We start from the raw sequence: 22,752 nt of genomic DNA, 5'->3' as shown, positions 1-22,752 counted from the left end.
AAACCAATGCCTGTAGTTTATATTTTAAACACCTCCAATTTTTAAAAGAAATAAAAAGATATGATTTTAAAAGAATTACTCAGTCCATTTAATAGCAATTATCAGAAACGAGTCTCTGGAAAGAGTGAGGGACACAATTTCCCCCACCATGATTTTGTTTTGTGATTCATTAACTCTCCTTTCCCTCAGGTATCAATGAACTTATTTCAGATGAATGAACAATTCCAAGAGGAGTCATGTTCTTATTAGTTCTGAAGCATAAATTACATTTGCTTACTCTAGAAAATACACAACTAGAAAGATGTTTAAACAAGAATATGCTCAGGACCTTGTGCAACCACAGACCAGAAATAATTTATGTCTCATAAAGTTCCCTAAGTTGTCCGTGTCTATTTACTCAAATGGAACACAAAGGACCACTGCATTTTTATTACCATGACAACTGCACATCAGAAGTGACTATCTATGCTATGTACAGTACTTAAGAGAGAATGCCCCCCCTTTTTTTTTCAAGAAAGCTATCACAAAAGTGCAATTTGGATTCCACTAACAATGTCTTTTCTTTGCAGTAGTTACCAATAAAATATTATCTGAAGATGAGACTATATTCTTGCCAAAACAATAAGCCTTTTTGGAAAGAAGTGTATTCTTTGTGGGTGGAAATCATAGTGTTCCACTAAATTAAAAAGTAAGAAGGGAACACAGAATACTAAGAGATTGGAGAAAAAATAACACAACTCACAAAAATTTAGATTAATATGGAGTACAACAAAGAACGAATGAAAAGTTCCCATATCAACCTGGCTGTTATAACTGTATGAAAAGGAAGCAGATGTCTTTATTTGTTAGTTGTTATCACCTGGGCGATACATTTTCCATTCTAGTTGCAGTTGGACTAAGCTAATACAATGTAACCACCTGAAGTTCACTGGAGAAAGAATTCTGAAAGTAGCCAGCAGGTTGCTCTGACCACCAGCACTTGCCTTTTGACCTGAACTCAGCAGGCAAGTCTGTTCTAGAAATTTGCTTGTGGAAGTATATTCCGGTATTTAATCTGGTAAACAACAACAAGGCAACCTGAAGACACACCTGGCATTTATTCAGGGCTCATGTGCACAATGAGAATGAAAGCAATTTATAATGCATACATCTCCACAACTCTGGGAGAGGCAGAAAAATATTATTATGTAAAGGAAAAAAACAATTAAGTAACCCCATAATCAGATGGATTGCAAATCAGTACTGTAGTGAGCAAAGTAAAATTGTGTTTCCTTGCTCAGGCAAAATCAACTATATACTACAAAAACTCATTTTCATTCTTTTGTTTTAACTCGATATTAGAAAATTACTTAGATAAGTTTACTCTCAAATACGTACTGGATAATATAGAAAGCAAGTGTGTCCATCGTATTTTCAGTCTAAAATTAAACTCAACATTAGAGAGGATGTCTACTGGGGGAGTATTATCTATCACATGGTATAAGATCAGAAAAGATTAATAATCTAATCTTTATCTCTTCACCCAAGAATCATTTTAAAGCAGGGCAATCTCTCCTCTGTTGGACCAAGCACACAAAATAATAAAATGTGCACGTCTCAAAAGGACATTTCTCCTTAGGCTCAGAAATTTATATCAAATGGAGCGAATGGAGAACATGAGTGGAATTTCCACGTTTCCTAAATGAAAATGAGCTTTAAAATGGAAGAGAAAGATCCTCGATGATTAAAAATATGCCAATTTGAGTTTTCATAGCAAACACAAGGTTCTATTTACTTGAATAAAAGTTTAAAATGATCACTCATGTCCTAATAGAAATTAATGCTTTCTGAAGAGTGTGGAGCGAGTTCCATCTGGAAATTCACGTGAAATGAACTAGAGGTCTCCGGTGATCATCTTCTGTCACGGTTTATGGTTTATTTGTCAAAAATTAACATGCCTGGGGGTTTGTGTACTTTTTTTTAATAGCAAAGAAACCAGAATCATCTGTCTTCCAGTCACCCACTTAATTATTAGATCCTCTTCATTTTCATAAATCTGGCAGGATTAAGAGGCTATGATTCTGTCATGTTTAAATGCATGCTGTAATGAGATTGTATTTTTCTTATTACTTAAAATAATTAAACGCAGTCCCTTTTTTATTTTTATTTTTTATTTATTTATTTTTTTTATCCTCACTCGAGGACATTTTTCCATTTTTTATTCAGATAGAGCGGGAGGGAGAGAGAGGAAGAGAGAGAGAGAGAGAGAGAGAGAGAGGGAAACATCGATGTGAAAGGGACACATCGAGTGGCTGCCACCCGCACGACCAACCAGGGCCGGGGACAAACTGCAACTGAGGTACATGCCCTTAGCGGGAACTGAACCCGGGTCTCTCTGTACCGCAGGCCGACGCTCCAACCGCTGAGCCAAACCGGCCAGGGCCGCAGTCCCTTTTTTAAAAGAGATGTGCTTTAAAGACTATGGTGGGTTCTTGCCCGTCCATTTTTATAAGGTTTTTTCCACTTAGCAGAGTAGCACCACCATGAATGAATATTCTCTGGGCAAGTGAAGGCTTCGTGAGACCACTTCTTCCCCCGTTTTCTTTACGGTGCTTACAATAAGGAACTAAGAGAATAAAAGTTGAAACTAGAGGAAGTCAGGGCAGAGGGGTCTCAAGAAGTTCTCTGGAGATCATGTCTTCATCACTCTGTGTCCTCCTCACGGTGGAGGGTAGGCACCCCCCACACAGACATTTAAACATACAGTGTGGGGGGGTGATGTCTGCAAGGGCTTCTTGATTACAGAGAAGTCTGAGAACACTGCAGACAGACCCCCTTCTCTGGACTCAGGAGTATGAAGTGCATTACATGCCGACAAACAGCCCTGAGGACACTGTAGGTTTCCCTGGTCAGTAACGTGTGTTTAAAACAAATCTTTTTTTTTTTTTTTAACCTATCTGTGTGTCTTTATTAAGTGCTACTTTTATCCACTTCAAAGTATAGTTAGGTCTCTGAGAACAATTCAGCAAAGTATCTAGGACATTCAGACCACAGGCTGAATTTGTCCTGAATATTCAGAGACGGCTCAAAAGGCATTTGGTTGCCTGTGTGTTTTTCCTGGACAAAGGACAGGGTACGTATGTGAGAGGGGTGGTGGGGCCCAGGAAGATGATGGTTTGACTGTGACAGGGTGAAGTACACTAAGTCTGTACAGAGAGCACGGACCAGGTGGCTGGGGAGACCCCTCTAACAGGGCAGAATCATATGGAAGACCTGGAACTGGAGAGGTTCGATATGAGATCTTACGCCCACTGTCCTTGGAGCGACAGCACTTCCTCTTGACTCAATGACCCAGACAAGAGACAGGTATCTTTCACCTTTGGTGCCCAATTCTAACTACAACAGGAAAACACAACACCTCCAATGGCTCAGGCATGGCTTTATCTCAGAGGATCAATAAATTGCTGGCTTGATGATCTCAAGTAAAGGGGCATCTCAGAGTTTATACCTTGTGATCCTTAAAAAGTGATTTTTATTTTTTAAAAAGCACATTTCAACAACAACAATAAAATATTACACCAGTGCACATAAATGAATCAAGACCTTACTCTACAAGCTCAAAAAATGCCGTAAAATCTGTTGAGCGTCAGCATGTATAAGGCACTGTGCCAGGCGTGGGAGAAAAGATGGAAATGGTCACTTCCTGCCCTTGCTGGGAGCCCGCCGTCTAGTAAAGGACCGAGAGGGGTAGAGATAACTCCAACACGGGGCAGAAACCTGTAGTGGCCAAGGCCCCCCTTGGCCAGAGCTTCAGAGAAGGCCTTATGTGGTACAAGGAGGACCTCACAAGGCAGAAGGCAAGGGTGCAGGGGGGCTTGGGGGAAAACTGGGGGCATCACATTTTATTATTCAACTCACAAGAAGTTCTTACCTCCGTGCAAATGAAAAATGGGCTGAGGCACTGGGGGAGAAATTTCTCGGGCTATCTTGAGGGCTATTGCCTGTAGAGAGAAAGAAGGAAAATGTTTACAACATGATTTTGTTTTGGTATCATTATCCATATACAGAATCTTCTTCTCTTCAGTAGTAAGTCTCTGTATACTTTTGTAAAATGTCTGTCCCCCTGACAATGTTTTAGTTTCACCTGGAGGAACCTGGGGGGGGAGGGAGTCCCAGCACGGTGTTCCGAGTGCGCAAGCTGGATGAAGAAACCACTCCCCTCTACCACCAGCCAGCAGTCCTCCACATATTTAATGATCTATAAATATTGCAGTCTCATAGAATAATGGATACACAAGTGTTTGATGTTCACCCTTCTAGATGTGCTAGCATTTCAAACAGCAGGACGGATGGCGAAGCGTATGCGCCAAGCGGGCAGGGTGGTGGGCTTTCTATTTTAGAGAGGTAGCCTTGGTATTTTTTAGTTACAGTAAATGGAATAAAAGTCTGAGTTCTTGAAAACAAATCTTCATATCCCTAGTACATATGTTAGAGCTAGTCATAAAAACTGCAGTTCAGACCTGTTTCTCAAATAACCAGGATCTATCTCAGGCATGACCAAAGTGGCCTATTAGGATTCGTCCTTATCAATAGTTTCCTCAACAGATCCCTCTGCCCCTAGGCAGCTGGGCCGTGACTCACCAGGCAGCCTCTAAACACCAGTCACACAAATGCTGACAGAGGGGGTCCGCCCCAAGCCATTTGAGGCGAAGAGAGCGTGGCTTGCTCACTGTGAGGACAGCTCTGTGGGGGCTTGTTAGAGCACTCAACGGGCTGCTGAGCATTGAGAAAGCCTGGCAGGCAGCTGGCGTGGGGAAGTCGAGGACACTCCAGACCACCGTGTTTCCCTCGGCATGTTTAATTAGATCGGCATAATTATCTGAGGACCTGATGGGACGGTAGCTGGTTTCAATAAGTAGGTGAGGAAGAGCTACAAACTAATCCTGTATGTTCTTGAAAGACGGGGGAAAAAATCAGGAAGATATTTTTAATCTTTAACAGCAAGCCAGTTGCCACATTACTGATTTTGTAATAGAAGTGATCACTGTAATTAGGTGTAAGGAATACAAGATTGCACATTAAAGTCAGTACCTAGCTGTAGAGGTAAACAATGTATTACCTTTGTACAAAAAGAATAGACCAACACATCAAAGAGGGTAAGTTTAGTGTTACCTTAAGGACTTATGGATTGGCTATACCCCTGCTGAAATGTTTCAGTTAACTTAAGGCTGCAAATTTTACAGTGATGCCTTCAACAGATGCCATGAACTTTATGACAGATAGCACAATTAAAGCCATTTAACGGGGAAGCACTGAACAGCCATTTCTTTGTGGCTAGAGAATCAAGAAGCATTTTTCCCCCTGCTGCAATCAAATTTATCATGCCTTTGCATCTGTTGTTCCTTGGGCCCCTGGAGAAACTATTCTGCTTTTGTCATCCAGTAATCCAAAACTACTTTGGTCCATTTATCTACACAGCTAAATTAAGTGCTTTCCACGTCTCTCAACAGTCTTTATTCACCTCGCCCCCTCCCCAACTTAGCTTGTACATCACTCTTCATATTCCTTAAAAGGTCGCAATAATTTCAGGATGGCTAAAAATTTTGTTTTTAAAAGAGAAACAAATCTACTGCCAGAAATCTTCATGCAAGTTTTGTTTTTTATTTGGAAAAAATGTTCACTTTGCTTACCTCCCATATAGAGCAAAGTGCCAGTAGATTATCAGGGAAAACAGAAGGACCGTTTGAAGCCAAGGTGTTTTCAGAACAACCCCTGCTACCCTATTCACTTGGAATAAATAATAAGGTCAATGAAAGTCATCGCCATTTCTTAGCCCTGTGTTCTTTGTAAAGAAAGCGCTCTATATGGAGATTATATGAGATCAACTAGAATAACTAGAGAGTGCTTATTGAATATATTTAAAAGTATAAAGGAGGGAAAAACAGGGAATTAGCTTAAAACCCTTTTCACTTCTAGAGATTTTAATGAATGGTCCCCAGGAAGCCATGTAACATCTTATAATACACGGTGACCCGTCACTTTGAGAATGAATGGGCAGAGACAGAGACACAGAGGTAGGTTAATTTAACTCTGCTTTATTTTTTTTCTTCTTCTTTATTGATTTTAGAGAGAGAGGAAGGGAGAGGGAGAGAGAAATATGGAAACATAGATGAGAGAGAACATCAATTGGCCACCTCCTGCATGCCCCTCACTGGGGATTTGGCCCACAACCTGAGCATGTGCCCTGATCAGGAATCAAACCAGCAACCTCTTGGAATACAGGTCGATACTCAACCACTGAGCCACACCAGCTGGGCTAGCTCTGTTTTAAAAAAAAAAATCAAGGCTACCAACTATTTTTAATTTTCAGGTTCTGCTTTTCCACCTTGTGTTGACTTTCCAGGCCCCTTCACTAAAAATGTTCCTCGCCCAGCCGGTGTGACTCAGTGGCTGAGCATCAACCTGTGCACCAAGAGGTCGCCAGTTCCATTCCCGGTCAGGGCACATGCCCAGGTTGTGGGACGAATCCTCAGTGGGGGGCATGCAGCAGGTGGCCAATTGATGTTCTCCCTCATCGATGCTTCTATCTCTCTCTTCCTCTCTATCTAAAAATAAACAAAGAAAAAAAATTTTTTTTTAAAGAAAATGTTCCTCATTTTATTCTCCTGAACTCCTATGCTGCCGTGTATAAACCCGAACCCAAATACCCACATCTTCAACATCAAGACTGCAGAGCCACCGGCATTTTCTTACTAACCACACATCTTTCCTCTTGTTTCATGTCAGACTGAAAAGCTGAATCGAAAGTCACCCACACACCACATTATCTTCAAAGGCTCTTAGGTGTGGTGGGCTCTTAGAGAAAATGAGGGTGCTGAACTAGAATACCTGGTAATTCCTTAAGGACAAGGGACTTCAGCTTAATGTGAGGGCAGCTCAACAAGCTCGAGGTAAGAGAAGAAACAGAAGGGTTCCAGGAAAGAACAGAAACAACCCAAAGAGCAGGGCAATGCAGGCGAGACAGGCTCCCGGGAGCAGGGAGTGCAGAGGGGTAAAACCAGTGAGCTGTCAGCTACATTCATTGGTACTAGCGAGCGGGGGGCCTGAAGAGCTGCTTGGAGGCGAGAGACAGATGCTAGAGATTTTAACCGGGCATGAGTGTGCTGGGGGTGGACCAGGGAAGGGCCGAGGAGGAGCTAGGCTAAGACATGGAAGGCCCATGCAAAAATCACTTGATGAGCAAACCGAGTATAATTGGTGAGGAACTGGAAATAAGTGACAAAAATGGTCACAGATGACAAATGACCCTTGTCTCCAGTGTGGTAGAATGAGAATGGCTGCCCCCTGACAGAATTTTGAGAGAAGTGGGGGTGGGGTTGATCATAGAGGAGAAGGGTAGGTGAGTGTTATGCAGATTTTTGTGTCATTTATTGTTACAAAAAATTCCTCAGTTTTCCTTTGGGAGAAATTACAAGGTTAGCAGATTAGGTAGTGAGAAGTCAATCTTTGAAGTCTTTTGTTCTTATTTAAAATAAAAATCGACTTCTATGTTATCGACTCAGTCTTTGAAGACATGGGGACACTATTTAGTTATATAGTGATCAAAATAACCGCTCATTTAGAAGAGGTCAAATTATAGAGCATGCCGTCTATGTTCTTAACTCAGAGCTGAAGACCAGACCGCTGTGGACAAGCAGAGCTTCCCCAGGATGAGAGAGCAGGAGGGATTGAAACCGGAGTCCTACGCGTGACCTTCACTCGGCAGCACTGCTCTCTGAATCCCTCCCCCATCTGCAGAGCAATACCTGCGAGACTTTCAAATGAAAACTGGTGCCAGTGAATTCTCTGCCCATATGTGCTGCACTTGCTTATAACTCAAATCCTGCTGCTCCCAGGGATTTGCTGGCCCGTGGATGTTTGAGGGCTAGGACACTGCATAGCCTGCTGGTGCTCCTGCTGACAGTTCTGACCTCGTAAGGAACACCTGAGTAGTGGTCAGGTGGCGGGGTAGGTAATTAACTCCATGATCCCCGGGGGGAACCAGCAAGGCTAATAAACAAGCAGCACATCACAATGGTACTTTACCTAATGGCGCTGCACAGGGTGCCTCATTGCAGAGGCAGTTATTGTTAAGAAAGTGATTTCCAGATTAATTAAATTGTTTGATTGCTTTGTAATTAGGTTGGAGAAGTCCTGTGTCTTCACCACAGAGAAACAGGCTGCAAATCTTTTTAAAAGGCATATGCTATACCCACTATAGATTATTAATGTGCTTTTAATAGCTGTCTGTTCACAAAATGATAGTTTCTGGTTGCTCTGATTTTCTATCAGGACTGAGGGAATCCAAGAATTAATGATAATTGCCATTTGAAACTCCTAGTGGATCAAAGAGTGAGCCCCCATCTGAATCCTTACTGTTATTATTGGATCATCCGCCTAAATGGCTTGTGATGTTTTAAACCATAACAATGAGTGTTGCATTTCTCATTGCTCCGTAGAAGATTCTCAGCAATGAATTGACACTGGTTAAAACATGGAACCTAACATCACACAACCTGCCCTAGGATAAGATGAGTGCCAGTTATGCATGAACCTCAGGCTGAGTGAACTTTGAAAAATAACAGTTCAAATCACCTGAGAAGTTTGCCTCCCAGACCTGGCTGATACGAGAGTTAGAAATCGTCCTTTCACTTAGACAGCTGTCTCCGAAGCTGGCTCCTCTCCAGACACTATTGCAGAATATTAATTAAACCTGGACAGCTGTTTGGAATCTAAGTGGACACAGAAAAACCTTGATTGGCCTTCAGCAGAACTGTCTATGATAAGCTGTGAAGTGTTCCCAGCAGGCCAATGAATAGAAGTGAGCTTATAGGCCTGGGTTTTCAAGTAAGAGAGAGGATTATACACTAAGAACCAAAGCTTCCTTAAACTCTGGGCTCTCGGAACCGCTCCTGGTTTTCCCCATCCCCTTATTGTCTATGGATCCTTCTGGAGCCCGCACCACTACTCGGTGCCATCTGACTGAGTCCGTGGACAAATATTCATTAATCCTCCCTCCACTGCCCAGAGGGGAATGGTATGATTTGGTTCACACTGGAGAGCGATCCCCCACGGGGCTCTAGGCAGACGCCAGGGGCAGGGAGGCCAGTCGGGAGACCACCGCACAGACAAGGTCGGAGATGGCAGTGCTCTGAACAGGGCCACTGCGGGTCTCAGTTCTGGCTGCAGAGCCAGCAGGACTAACCGGAAACCTGGAGTCAGCGGAATGATGGAGGAAAGAGAGGAAACAAAAATGACTCTTAGATTTGAGGACTAAGCGAAGGAGTAGATAGTGAATTAACTGAGATGGGGAAGAATGAGGGAGGACAGGATGTGGGAGTGTGTGAGAGAATGAGGAGCAAAACAAACACCTGGGTAGACTTTAGATTTACTCATGGAGGCACCATCTCAAATAATTTCAAGTGTGTTCAAGTGTACTCAGTCCACATTGTGTGCAATTATATATAATAATGTTACATTCAGTTGCAGTGCTCGTGTATAATCTTTGTTACTTAAACATTTAAAAATTGTTATAGTTTTTACTGTACTTGAGAGCGAGTAACAGATTTCCAGCTCGCACTATTTAGTGCCTAAAAGATTTAATAGTCCTGATCGGTTTCAGACACTCAAGCCAGTCAGTAGTGCTAGGAAGAGGTTTATGGAGAAGGAAATTCTATAGGCTAAATACTGAAGATTGGGTACTATCATTTCAGTCACGCTGTCTCCTGTCACCATCATAAAACTAAATGACATATGATGGCATACGTACTATATCTATTTTTGTTAATCTCCCTCTTACTAACTTATAATTCTAAATGCTGGTGAGGGAGAAATTCTGGTTATATGGGTAGACAAACAAAAAGTGTATTTAGATTTCTCAGTGCCTAACCTAGTCCCTATTACATACTAAACTGAAAAACATATTGATTTGTTCTAGTTTAAAAATTATGTATTAAGTTCTGCTTATGCACAGAGTTTTGAACTACCTGGTAGAACAGATTAAGTTGGCAAACAAGACCCCCAAATTTTAAAATCTACTGACAGAAACAGATCTGTACATCCCCAGCTCTAGACTCATCTTGTGAAACCAATTCTGGATCCTAATTCATGTGAAAAGTTAATTCTCTTAAACAAAAGCCCTTACATGTATCAAAATTACTTAGTAAAAACCCTCCGGGGTAATACCATACAGAGAGCATACTGTGTCCTAACAGACCTAACAATCGTGCGTGCATGCTTTCTACGGAGGCCGAGGAGGCTGCAGGGTGGAATCGCAGGGAGGCAAAGCGAGCTCCAACAACAGGTCAGTTTCTGCCACACAGTCTCACTGATGCCTACTGCCTCCATTTCATGGAGCTGATCCTCCGGAATTTGAGTACTGTGTCTGAAACCTGCGGCGTTGACGTGAATCCCTTGGAGATGTGTCATAATGGGTTCTTGAGAATGTTTTAGCTTTTCGATGACCTTCCCTTATTACTCTGAATTGGTGTCACATCTCAAGGTGATCCCGGATAAAGATTGGTGAATGTCAGGAGTGATGAAGAAAGTTGATTTTTAGTTGTGTGTTTTCTTCCCATCTACAGTAATTCATCTTTCCAGCAATAGAAAAGAGATTAATTGTAGCCTTTGCTTACAGTTACTGAGGAGCATTTGTAAGGTCAAGGAAGGGGAGGTAAGAACATAGCCACTGTTAACAGTAGTTTCATGCAACTTTATGAAACCTGATACATTCTATTAGTCTTAGATAATTAATTAGTCACTAAACTGGATAAAAGATTGAGGTACAGAATAAAACCTGGAGTTTGAATGTTATTTTTTTTTCTGTCTTACATGAAGGGATTGCAATTCTTTAACATAATTAGATACAAAGAATTTCCCTTTTCACCTAGAAGAAGGGAAATTGGTTCTTCTCAGATTATTTGCTTCAAATGCTGAGTAATTTCTAGCCAAAGAGGAAGTATTTAAATGAAATGCTGCATGGCCATATAACTTGCATATAATGTAATCTAAATGTATTCTCTGTTGCAAACCTCTTCCTTTCAGCTTCTCTTAGTAAAAAAATAAATACCAATGGAAAGCGGTCTCATTTAACAATTGTTAAATGTTCTTTTGGCCTCCATCTGAAAGAACCAAAATATATGTGTGTGTTTTTTCCTTTCAATTGCTAATTATTTTTCAGTTTCTAACTCCAGAAATATGTTGAGATGTATAAGAATCAAAGACACTTGCCCTGACCTGTGTGGCTCAGTGGTAAGAGTGTCGGCCGGCTTACCAAAGGGTCTTGGGTTTGATCCCCTTCCTATCAACCCAAACAAATACCTTCCTACCATGTTCACACTCTGAAAGTCCCACCTGCCCACAGGTGTCCTCTTAGCTTAATCAAGTTATTACACCCACCCTACCCAAATCATATAGCTACTCTCCTCTAAACCCAATTATTTCCACAATTTCTCCCTTTCTCTAACACAGGAACATCCCCAGCCTAAGTTGTATATCATTCCCATGTTCCTGGGTTAAGATTAAAAGTCTCTAAAGCCCTGGCTTGTTTGGCTCAGCGGTTAGAGCATCAGCCCGAGGATCAAAGAGTCATGGGTTTGAGTCTGGTCAAGGGCACGTACTCAGTTGCAGTTTGGTCCATGGCCCTGGTCGGGGTCATGCAAGAGGCAACCAATGGATGTGTCTCTCTCACATCAATGTTTCTCTCTCTTCCTCTCTCCCTCTTTCCCACTCTATCTGACGATAAATGGAAAAATATCCTCTGGTGAGGATAAAAAAAAAAAAGTCTCCATAAAAGGAAAACACAGAAAGAAAACATTCATAAATCTAATCTTGTTTACATGTTTACTATCAAGTTTACGCATTTGATTGTTCAAAGTTGAAACACCACTTTTTTTTAATTCAGTATCTAACAATAAATGAGACATCTGACTTAAAACTGCACATCTCATGCTTTCCTTTTTTTTCATAGACAGAATGCCTATTACTTGGTACATGTAATATTAAAACATTTAAAATTATTATGACAGTTAAAATCAAGGCATGGGGTTTCAATTTAATAAGTGATTATCAGAAGCAAACATAAGATTATTTTAATTATTCTAGTCATTCCTCCTTACAGAAAATATAATTTGCCCTTACCCATGATAGGGACATGTCCATTTGGAGATTTATTTTGTTTATGTTCTATACATGTGTCCATGATATTTTTAGCATAGAATCCTAAGTAATTGATGGGTGGAGTGAAGAAAGTTTGTTTCAAACCACATGCAACTGTGAGATTCTGTGTGCACAAATATCAACCTTTAAAGAATTACAACCTTAAGGACCCACAGTTATTAAATACAATGTATTGAACCCTCCAGATATGTCAAAATGTATTCGCGTAGGGTAAAAATGTTGTAATTACTCTCTCAAAAAGCAAGACAGTCTTTAAGGCCCTCTGAACAAAAATTTATGTATACTTAGAGCATTTAAAACATAAATAATATGGAAGATAGAGGTATTCTGATATAGAAACTCTGCGCCAACAGTCAGAAAACAGTCTAAATTTTGCTCTTTCCATTATTCTAGCATTTTTGTATATATAGACATTCATACTGCCCATAGTTTTGATAGTTTTGTAAGAAGAAATTGTAACTTAACTCTGAGCCTCCTGATGGTCTTCCTTTATTGTGTCTCTTTAAAAAAATTTTTTTCTTTATTGATTTTGAGAGAGAAAGGAAGGGAGAGGGAGAGAGAGATAGAAACATCAATGAGAGAAAACATTGATTGGCCACCTCCTGTATGTCCCCTACTAGGCATGGGGCCTACAACCTGGGCATGTGCCCTGACCGGAAATCAAACTGGCGACCTCTTGGTACATGGGTTGACGCTGAACTACTGAGCTACACCAGCTGGGCTTATTGTGTCTCTTTATTTTTGTTTGTATTTTGGAAAAATACCTTTTGGATTTTTAAGCTGAATGTAACTCATCATTTGTAAAATAAAAGCATATTTAAAAGTTTAAAAAAGTAGATATATAACAGATACATATTTTGGCACATTAAATAATTTGACACTTATCTTACTTAAATGTAAGATTTGACCCTGTAACATTACTAGAATAAAACATAAGAGAAAAATCTCCTTAACATCGGTCTTGGCAACGATTTCTTTGATATGGCACTACCTGAGCAAGCACCTAAAGCAAAAACAAACAAGTGGGGCTACATCAAACTAAAAAGCTTCTGCCTAGCAAAAGAAACAATTAACAAAACAAAATGGCAACCTACTGAATGGGGGAAAATATCTGCAAACCATATATATGATAAAGGGTTTATATCCAAAATATATAAGGAACTCAGAGAACTCAATAGATTAAAAAAAAAAAAAAAAAAAAAACTCAATTAATAAATGGGCAAAGAATCTGAATAGACATTTTTTCAAAGGAGACATACAAATGGCCAACAGGTACATGAAAAGATGCTTTACATCACTAATTATCAGGAAATTCGAATCAAAACCACAATAAGGTGTCACCTCACACCTGTTAGAATGGCTATAATCAAAATGACAAAAGATCACTAGTGTTAGTGAGGATGCAGAGGAAAAAAAACTCTTGTGCACTGTTCGTGGGAATCTGAACTGGTGCAGCCACCATGGAAACAGTACGAAGGTTCCTCAAAAGATTAAAAACAGAACTAACACGATGCAGCAACTCCACTTGCTATGTCTCTGAAGGAAGCAACATCACTGTCTTAAAAAGGTGTTTTCATCCCACTGCAGCATTAGTCACCAGAGCCAAGACATGAAAATAATCTAGGTGTCCACGGATGGATGAATGGATAAAGGAAATGTAGTGTATATTATACAATGGAATAATATCCAGTCACAAAAAATAATTTGTGACAACATGGATGGACCTTGAGGGCATTATGCTGAGTGAAATAAGCCAGACAAAGGAAGACAAATACTGTACGTTTGCACTTATCTGTGGCATCTAAAAAACCCAAACTCATAGAAGTAGAGAGAAGAATGGTTGTTGCCAGGGGTTGGGAGGTGTTGGTCAAAGGGTACAAATTTCTAGCTACGAGATGAATAAGTTTTAGGGAATTAATGTACAGCATGGTCACTAAAATTGACAGTACTGCACTACATTCTTGAAAGTTGTTAAGAGAGTAGATCTTAAATGTTACCATCGCGAAAAAATCAAAAAGTAATTATGTGAGAAGCAGGGGTAGTAACTAACCTTATTGTGGTAATCATTTTACATGATACACATGTATCAAATCATCACACTGTATAGCTTAAACCTGCTTATGTTATATACCAGTAATACCTCAACAAAGCTTGGGAGGGGGGAGTCAATATATGCTGGGCACTTTGCAGGACCCTTTAGTCAAAGATGACTGACACCTGGACTTCCTTCAGGTAATGTTGGCAGTGACAATGGGTGAAATTAATAAGGCAATTCTGGGGTCTATGTTTAAGCTAGAGCTTTGGACCCTGAGAATAGTCGAGAAATGGCCAATTGTCTGGAATGGCCAATCCCTCTGGGTGTCTGACGAGGTGTGACTGTGAGGCAGATGAGTGCTTAGCCACATTTCCCTCCTTTTTGACAGCAATGTGGTAGACCTTTGGCAGCTTTTGGAGAAAGATGGCCGAATCAGATCATCCCTGATCACAAGGCCCTCACCTACCAGGCAGAGAAGACAGACCCAACAGAAGATAATGGAACTCTGTGCCTAGGGTGGTACATACTGAGGAAGCCATGACTTCAGAAGAGAGAGGAATGAATGACTGCTCAGAGGTAACCTTCAATCCGAACCTTGAGGGAAAACAGTAAATGAAAAAGTGAAAGGAAAGGAGACTTGTGTGGCAGAGGAAACTGAACAAGCAAAAGTGAATAGCACATTGTTATGTTTCAATTATTAATACAAAAGCAATTATATATACATGGTAAAAATCCAAATAGTTCAAGGAGACATACAGTAAAGACTAAAAATCTCTCTCAACCTCTGGCTCCCATTCATCAACTCATTCACATACTTACTATGAACTCATTAAGTGCCAGACACTGTAACAAGCTTTGGGCTCCCATGAACACCTGCCCACCCCCAGTCTACTCTTTACATTAACCTCTTTTGTTAGGATATGAATTTATCCAGAAATACATATATATATAAGTATGTATTATGTATATAACACTTCCAAAAAAAACACCACGCCTCCCACTCACTGCTCTGTATTTGTTTTTTTCTTACTCTATCTAAAACTTTCTATATCTGTCCATCTAAATCTGTCATCTTTTATTTATTTATTTTTCTAAAAATGTTTTATTTTAGAGATAGAAGAAGAGCGAGAGAGAGAGAGAGAGAAACATCGACATGTTATTCCACTTATTTATGCCTTCATTGATTGCTTTCTTATATGTACCTTGACCCTCTGACCAGGGATGGAACCCACAACCTTGGTGTATGAGGACAGCATTCTAACCCACCAAGTACCGGCCAGGGCTCTGTCATCATCTTTTAGCAGTGAATAAAATTGCAGTCTGTCTTGTACCATAACTTAGTTCTCTGTTATATTTAGATTGATTTCAGTGTTTTGATAATTCAATGAATATCTTCTGAATACTTAAGTAATTATATTGGAGAGCTAAATCTCTAGAAACAAAACTGCTGAGTTCAAAAGTGGGTTCGTTTTTCACTTTGGTGCATGTAGCTAAATTGCTCTCCAAAATCACTGCACTAATTTATACTCTCACTAGGGGAATGTGGGGGTGCCAACTCCCTCTCAATGTTGCTAATATAAATTTTTTTTTCAGATTTTGGTGGTATCATTGTTTTGATATGCATTGCTTTAGATTCTGACTAAGGCTGAGCATCTTGTAATAAGTTAACTGACTAATGCAAACCGTCTGATTCACACTTTATTCCTCTGACTTAGGTTAGTTTTTTGTTTTGTTTTTTTTAATGTTCTGTTTTTTACCTTTTTTGCACATTGATACAATTCTCTTAATATAGTGAAGATGTTTCTCCCATTTGTGCTTATCTTTTAATTTGGCTCATACTAACTTTTCTGTAGAAGAATTTTTATTTAATCAAATTTATCAACCATTGTTCTTTATGGCTTTTAGGTTTTGTAGCTTGTTTGGAAAGGCAGTCCCTCCTTCCAAATTATTTTCTAAATGCAACCACATTTTTATAGTACTTTTATAATTTCTTTTTAATTAAAAAAATGTGTTTCCCTACATGAAATTTTTGGGCTTTAAGCAGTGAAATAGTGGTCTAGTTTACTTTTTTCCAAATAGCTAATCAATTGATTCAAGACCATTTATTGCAGTGGTTCTCAACCTGTGGGTTGCGACCCCTTTGGGGGTCGAACGACCCCCTCACAGGGGTTGCCTAAAACTATTGTAAAACACATATTTCCGAGGGTCTTAAGAACTGAGACACACCGCTCCTCTATCCATCTCCAGGTAGGTCCACCCACATGCAGATACACCCACATGCAGATATACCCACATGCAGATATGCCCACATATAGATACACCCACATACAAGTACCCGGCGTGATGACACCATCGTGCCAACCCCATCACATACACCTCGTACAAATACAGGTGTATGTGACAGGGTTGGCACCATAATGTATTTATGCGGACCAGTGACACGTGTAGAGAGCAGCTACTCTGTTAAAAGCAACTACTGTGTTGAAAGCAGCAGTATTGGAGGTAAAATGACACTTCATAAATTATAACTACTGGGTAAATGTTAAAATCATGCACTGTAAAATCATCAACTACTGCAAAAAATACACACACACACACACACACTATGGGAACTTAATCTGGATGCTGATCTGTCTTTTTATATTCAGCTGTGGTTGATGTGAATACTTCCCCCTTTTGATAGTAACAGGTATGTAAAAAAACAACACAGAGAATCATAGGAAACTTTAATGAACAGTATTGACTAAACTATGCCATGTATCATCTTTTGTATTATTAAAGCTATTGTTATATATTATTTTCATTACCTAGCCATCCATGACAATGGATTGTGTAGAGAAGAATATTGAGAAATGAAAATATAGTGAAGATTTTTTTACAGTGTGGTTTTACCTCAATAATTACAGCAGGAATTGAGAAACCACGATGTGTTATTTGTTGTAAGTTCTATCATCCAAATCTATGAAGCTGAACAAACTAAAATGCTATTTTGATAGCAAGCATCGAGCTTTGCCGGCAAGGATACCAACTATTTTAGAAGCAAAGCTGATGGACTCAAGAAAGCCAGACTTGACACTGGTGGCAAGTACCACAAACAAAACATAGCAGCCACTGAAGCTTCATATTTGGTGGCACTCAGATCACCAGATCTATGAAACCTCACACCATTGCTGAGGATTTACTGTTGCCAGCGGCCAAAGACATTGTTCGAGTTATGATTGGAGACAAATTTGTTACAAAATTGAGTGCAATTTCCTTATCTAATGACACTGTCTGCAGAAGAATAGATGACATGTCTGCTGATATTCTTGATCAGGTAGTCCAGGAAATTAAATCTGCTCCACTTTCAATAGTTGGCATCCAACTTGATGAATCTACAGATGTTGCAAACTGTTCACAGTTACTGGTTTATATGAGGTATATTAATGATGGCAACTTTAAAGATGAGTTTCTTTTTTGCAAACCTCTTGAAATGACACCTACTGCATGTGATGCATTTGACACAGTTGGTTCATTTCTGAAAGAGCTAAGATCTTTTGGGAAAAGGAAAAGGTTTGTGGTGTTTGCACAGATGGTGCTCCAGCTATGCTAGGATGTCTATCTGGATCTCAACATTTGGTACTGAATGAGTCACCATTTGCCGATTGTGACTCACTGTATGATTCATCAGCAAATATTAGTAACAAAGATGCTGCCACAAGAGTTACAAGAAGTAATGAAAAGCATCATAAGTTCTGTCAATTTTGTAAACACGAGCACTTTAAACAGTTGACTGTTTTCACAACTGTGCCACGAGTTGCATGTGCCGAACAATGTTGTGCTATTTCACACTGAAGTGAGATGGTTGTCAACAGGAAAAGTTTTAAAACGTGTTTTTGAGCTTCGTGATGAACTCAAAACATTTTTTAATCAGAAAGCAAGACCAGCCCTGGCCAGTTTGGCTCAGTGGTTAGAGCGTTGGCCTGCGGTCCGGAGAGACCCGGGTTTGGTTCCCGCTAAGGGCACGTACTTCGGTTGCAGTTTGTTCCCGGCCCTGGTTGGTCGTGCGGGTGGCAGCCACTCGATGTGTCCCTTCACGTCGATGTTTCTCTCTCTCTCTCTCCCTTCCTCTCTCTCCCTCCCACTCTATCTGTACAAAAAATGGAAAAATATCCTCGGGTGAGGATAAAAAAAAAAAAAAAAAAAAAAGCAAGACCGTAGTTTGAAGCACTTTTCAGTGATAAAAGTGAACTGCAGAAAATAGCTTACTTGGTTGCCATCTTTGCCATCTTGAATGAGTTAAATTTATCACTACAAGGACCAAATGCAACATGCCTCAATTTGTCTGAAAAGATCCGATCATTCCAAATGAAACTTCAGCTTTGTCAAAAAAAAAAAAAAAAAAAAAATTGGATGAAAATAAATTTACATGTTGCCTACCTTATCTGCTTTCTTTTAGGAACATGACATTGAACCACACAAAAGTATTACAATGATAATTTCTGTGAAAGAACACTTGCACATGCTTGCAGACAAAAATTTCATTGTACTTTCCAAATCTACCTGACACCCCATTTGCACTTGCCAGAAGCCCATTCACGGTCAAAGCTGAAGATATTCCTGAGACAGCACAAGAGGAGTTCATTGAATGTATTAACAGCGATGCAGCGAGAACTGATTTCTCTACAATGCCAGTTACAAAATTCTGGATCAAGTGTTTGCAGTCATATCCTGTTCTGTCTGAGACTGTGTTGCGCCACCTTCTTCCATTTCCAGCAACATATTTTTGTGAAACAGGGTTTTACAGCTTGTTGGTTATCAAGTCTAAATACAGAAGTAGACTTGTTGTGGAAGATGATCTTCGTTGTGCTCTTACAAAGACTTCCCTGAGAATTTCTGATTCGGTGAGAAAGAAGCAATCTCAACCTTTGCAATGACGTTGGCTTTTTACGCATACTGTTGCAAAATGTAGCAATGTAGTTTACTGTTGTTATATTAAGACTGTTACCCATCCTACACCTTGCTTCAAGACAAAATTTCATTTATTTGTAATTAGAAATATTCCACAATATATAATTACATATTGTTTTTGTGTTTAATCACTATGCTTTAATTCTGTGCAATTTGTAACAATGAAAATACATCCTGCATATCAGATATTTACATTACAATTCATAACAGTTATGAAGTAGCAACGAAAATAATTTTATGGTCGGGGGTCACCACAACATGAGGAACTGTTTTAAAGGGTTGCGGCATTAGGGAAGTTGAGAACCAATGATTTATTGGCTTGAATAATACACATTTTTTCCCAGTGACTTAAGGAACTCCAAGTAATTTGATGCAATGAGGGCAGGGCAGTGAATTGTGCAGAACAGAGAGAATAGATAAAGATCAAATTATGAAAATCTGAGGGCCAGTTGCAAACAACCTTTAGGGCAGTGTTCCAGGTGAGTCCTCACCTGGGTGGAACCCTGAGCTCTCTATTTTTATCAAGTACTCCAGGTGATTCTTAGGCTCACTACAGTTTCAGAATTCTAGCTTTAGAATAGTGATTCTTACCCTTGGCTTCACATTATAACACAACAGTCTAGGGAACATGAAACCCAATGGCCAAGTCACACTTTAGTCAAATTAAATTAGAATAGAGCTGGGGGTGGGAGAGGGGCAGGAGTCAGCCATTTGTAAAGCCTCCCAGGTAATTCCCATGTGCATTCAAGTCTGAGAAAGGCTGCTTTAGATTCTGCCAAAGAAAGTGCATTTTTCAGATTAAGTTGTTCTCTAACTTCACTTCGCGTCAGAAACCCCCAGGAGCTTTAAAAACGCTATATACTGATGTCAGGCCAGACACTTGAAGATTTAATTGGTCTGGGGTGTGAGTTGTTTTTTCAAGGCTCCACTGGTGAGTCTAACGGGCAGTCAGGCTTTGAAACCTGCAGTAATTCTCAAACCATCTAGTGCATCAGAATCACCTTGAGAATTTGTTACGCCACAGATTACTCGACACCACCTGATAGTAAGTTACTGCACTGGGTTGGAGTCTGAGAGTCTGCATTTCCAACTAGTCTCCAGGTGCTGCTGCTGCTGCTGCTCCTGGTCTGAGGATCACACTCTGGAAACCGCCACACTCGTGTATATCAAGACAAACCATGAAGTGTGTTCCGTTAGTGAAAAGACATAATTAACTTCATGTCTTTTAAAAAATAGCTTCAATGCAAGAGATATTTGAGGCAGGTGCTACAGGCAGCAGAGCATGCACAAAGGGGGGCTCCCTTCTCATTCTACTGCAAAAGCCACGACCCAGTGGCTGGGGAGAGGAGCCAGGTGTGAAAACACATCCGCGGGAAAGCCAGGCTTACCCGGGAGGGTGTAACACAATATGAGGCCGAGGTTGCCAGCTTGGGCGATCAGGTGGATCATGTTACCGAGAACTGAGTTGTAACATTAGTCTCCTTACAGAGTTAGGGATGATAACTTGGTGTCGGCTAACAGGTGCTGGTGGGACATGTGCAGGGAGAAACAGAAGCATGCATCTGTGCATCCAGGAGAATGCCCAGACCCAAAGCAAAGCTGCAGGAAAACTCAGCACATGCACGAAGCAGACGACCTTGGTCAGAGAGTGCTTGTCACAAGTAAAAGAAATGTAACCCAAGGGATCCTCATAGTTAAAATGGGTGAGGAAACATAAGAGAGCCAATAAGGAGGATGGGAACACAGAGAAAGTGTCATAGGAAGCAAGGGAAGAGCAATTTTCAGGAAGTTGGAAATGTTTCCTGGTACCAAATCAGCTGGGGTGCTCTGGCTGAACACAAAGAAGTTACTGGACAGGCCCCCTGGGATGACCTTGGTTTCAGTGGAGCATCAGGGCAGGAGTGGCGCTTTGCCTGAGATCCTCATCAATGAGTCTTGGCCAAGCCTGGGCTAGAACTTGTTTCCTAAGGGTACTGGAGTAGGAATTGCCGAGATATAAAATAAAGATAATGAATAACAACACCTACATTTGGTTATTCATTTAATCAAGTTATAATTTTAAAGGGAAGAAACTGCAAATGTTACAACTAATCATTTCAAGGGAGATTTAAAAACCTAATATTAAAAATGTGCTATCAGGTGGAAAATGGATGCGATGATGCCTCAGTGAAGGCTGTTTTTACATCTTAGGATATGAAGCCATAGCAAAACAAAATGTGGATGTTTCCCCCCAGGATGGCTGCTTTACAATTTGGAGTCTTAGCACAGAACGGTTTTACTTGGGACTTTTTTAACTAACATCTTTTTTTTTTTTTTTTACCCCAAAATATTAAAATATTCTACTAAATAATTTTGTAATGTTTTCCAACTGCAATTATTCAGAACAAAACGAAAAGAAGAGTTTTTATTCAGCAATATCTGTCATAACATCCAGCCTCCACCCGGATCCCACACTGCCCTCCGGCCGGCTCATGCCTTCTTGGGTGACGGTCGGTAGAAGACAGCAGCAGATGCACACACCATCATGGGGCTGGCAAAGGACCAACTGGACTGAGCAGCTAACTTTAGTTCTGCGACTGATACTGGAAAATGCTAAACATGAAACTGTTTAACTGCTTTAAACTAGAGGCAGATGGTGAGGGTGGGAGCAAGGTACACATGGGGTTCTGCGGGTGTAAAGTTTAAAATCCACAGAAAAGGAACTGCTCACTTTGGAAATAACGTCAAGCCTAATTCTAGAGGTAACACATGCTCATGATGAAGAACCTGGAGAGTAGATTAAGTTATAAAAGTAAAATTGGTCATCCTAATGTAATATTGTGGTTTCCTTCAAACTTTTTTCATAATGTGTACATGTAGATACAAACCATACTTTAAAATAGGATCATAAACAACATTGTTTCTGTACCCTGCTCTTTAGAGTTACATTGTAATTATAATTTTCCTATACTATTAAATTTTTTTTAAAACGTGATGTTTTAACGGCTACAAATGACTCATTATACAGATGGATCACAATGTAGCCGTCACTCTTCTTTCTATTTAAGGTTTATTAGGCTGTTTCCAATTTTGTACTATGACAAATAAAGCTGCATTTAACATCCTGAAATATATATTTCTGAGTAGTTTTCTGATTATTTCCTTAGATTATATTTCGCAAAGTACAAATAATAGTTCAAGTGATATGAACTATTTTTAGGTTCTTGACATAAACTGTCACTGTGCATACTAAACATTGTCACCTTACAATAAGGTACTGAGAACACCCATCTTACTACACTATCGCCAAAAATGGTTTTTACCAGGTGTGCTTTTTAACGTTTGCAAATCAGGTGAAAACTGGCATTTCATTATTGCGATTTGCATTTATTTGATTACTGAGAGATTAAACTTTTCATTTGCTTACTTGTCATGTCTACTTCTGATGGTGAGCTGTCTGTTCTTGTCCTTCACCTGTTTATTCAGTGAGGCATTAGAATTTCTTTTTACATTCATTTAAAAGAGCTCTTTATGCCCTGGCCAGTTTGGCTCAGTGGTTAGAGCGTTGGCCTGCAGTCCGGAGAGACCCGGGT

The 22,752-nt window shown here is 40.0% G+C and overlaps 1 protein-coding gene across 2 annotated transcripts in view; it reads right to left on the bottom strand.

Annotated features, from left to right (window-relative positions):
- LOC118641841 (microtubule-associated serine/threonine-protein kinase 4-like) overlaps positions 1–22,752 on the bottom strand; it is a 333,781-nt gene that overhangs the window by 73,708 nt on the left and 237,321 nt on the right. For both annotated transcript variants that reach the window (XM_036279434.1, XM_036279433.1), the window contains one exon: positions 3,911–3,980. In XM_036279434.1, the coding sequence (XP_036135327.1) occupies positions 3,911–3,980 (70 nt within the window). The remainder of the gene's footprint in view (positions 1–3,910; positions 3,981–22,752) is intronic.

This window comes from Molossus molossus, unplaced genomic scaffold (assembly GCF_014108415.1).
Source record: "Molossus molossus isolate mMolMol1 unplaced genomic scaffold, mMolMol1.p scaffold_m16_p_3, whole genome shotgun sequence".
In the NCBI taxonomy this organism is placed as follows: domain Eukaryota; kingdom Metazoa; phylum Chordata; class Mammalia; order Chiroptera; family Molossidae; genus Molossus; species Molossus molossus.
Note: the sequence above shows the minus strand (reverse complement) of the source record. Positions and strands in the feature narration are given on the sequence as shown.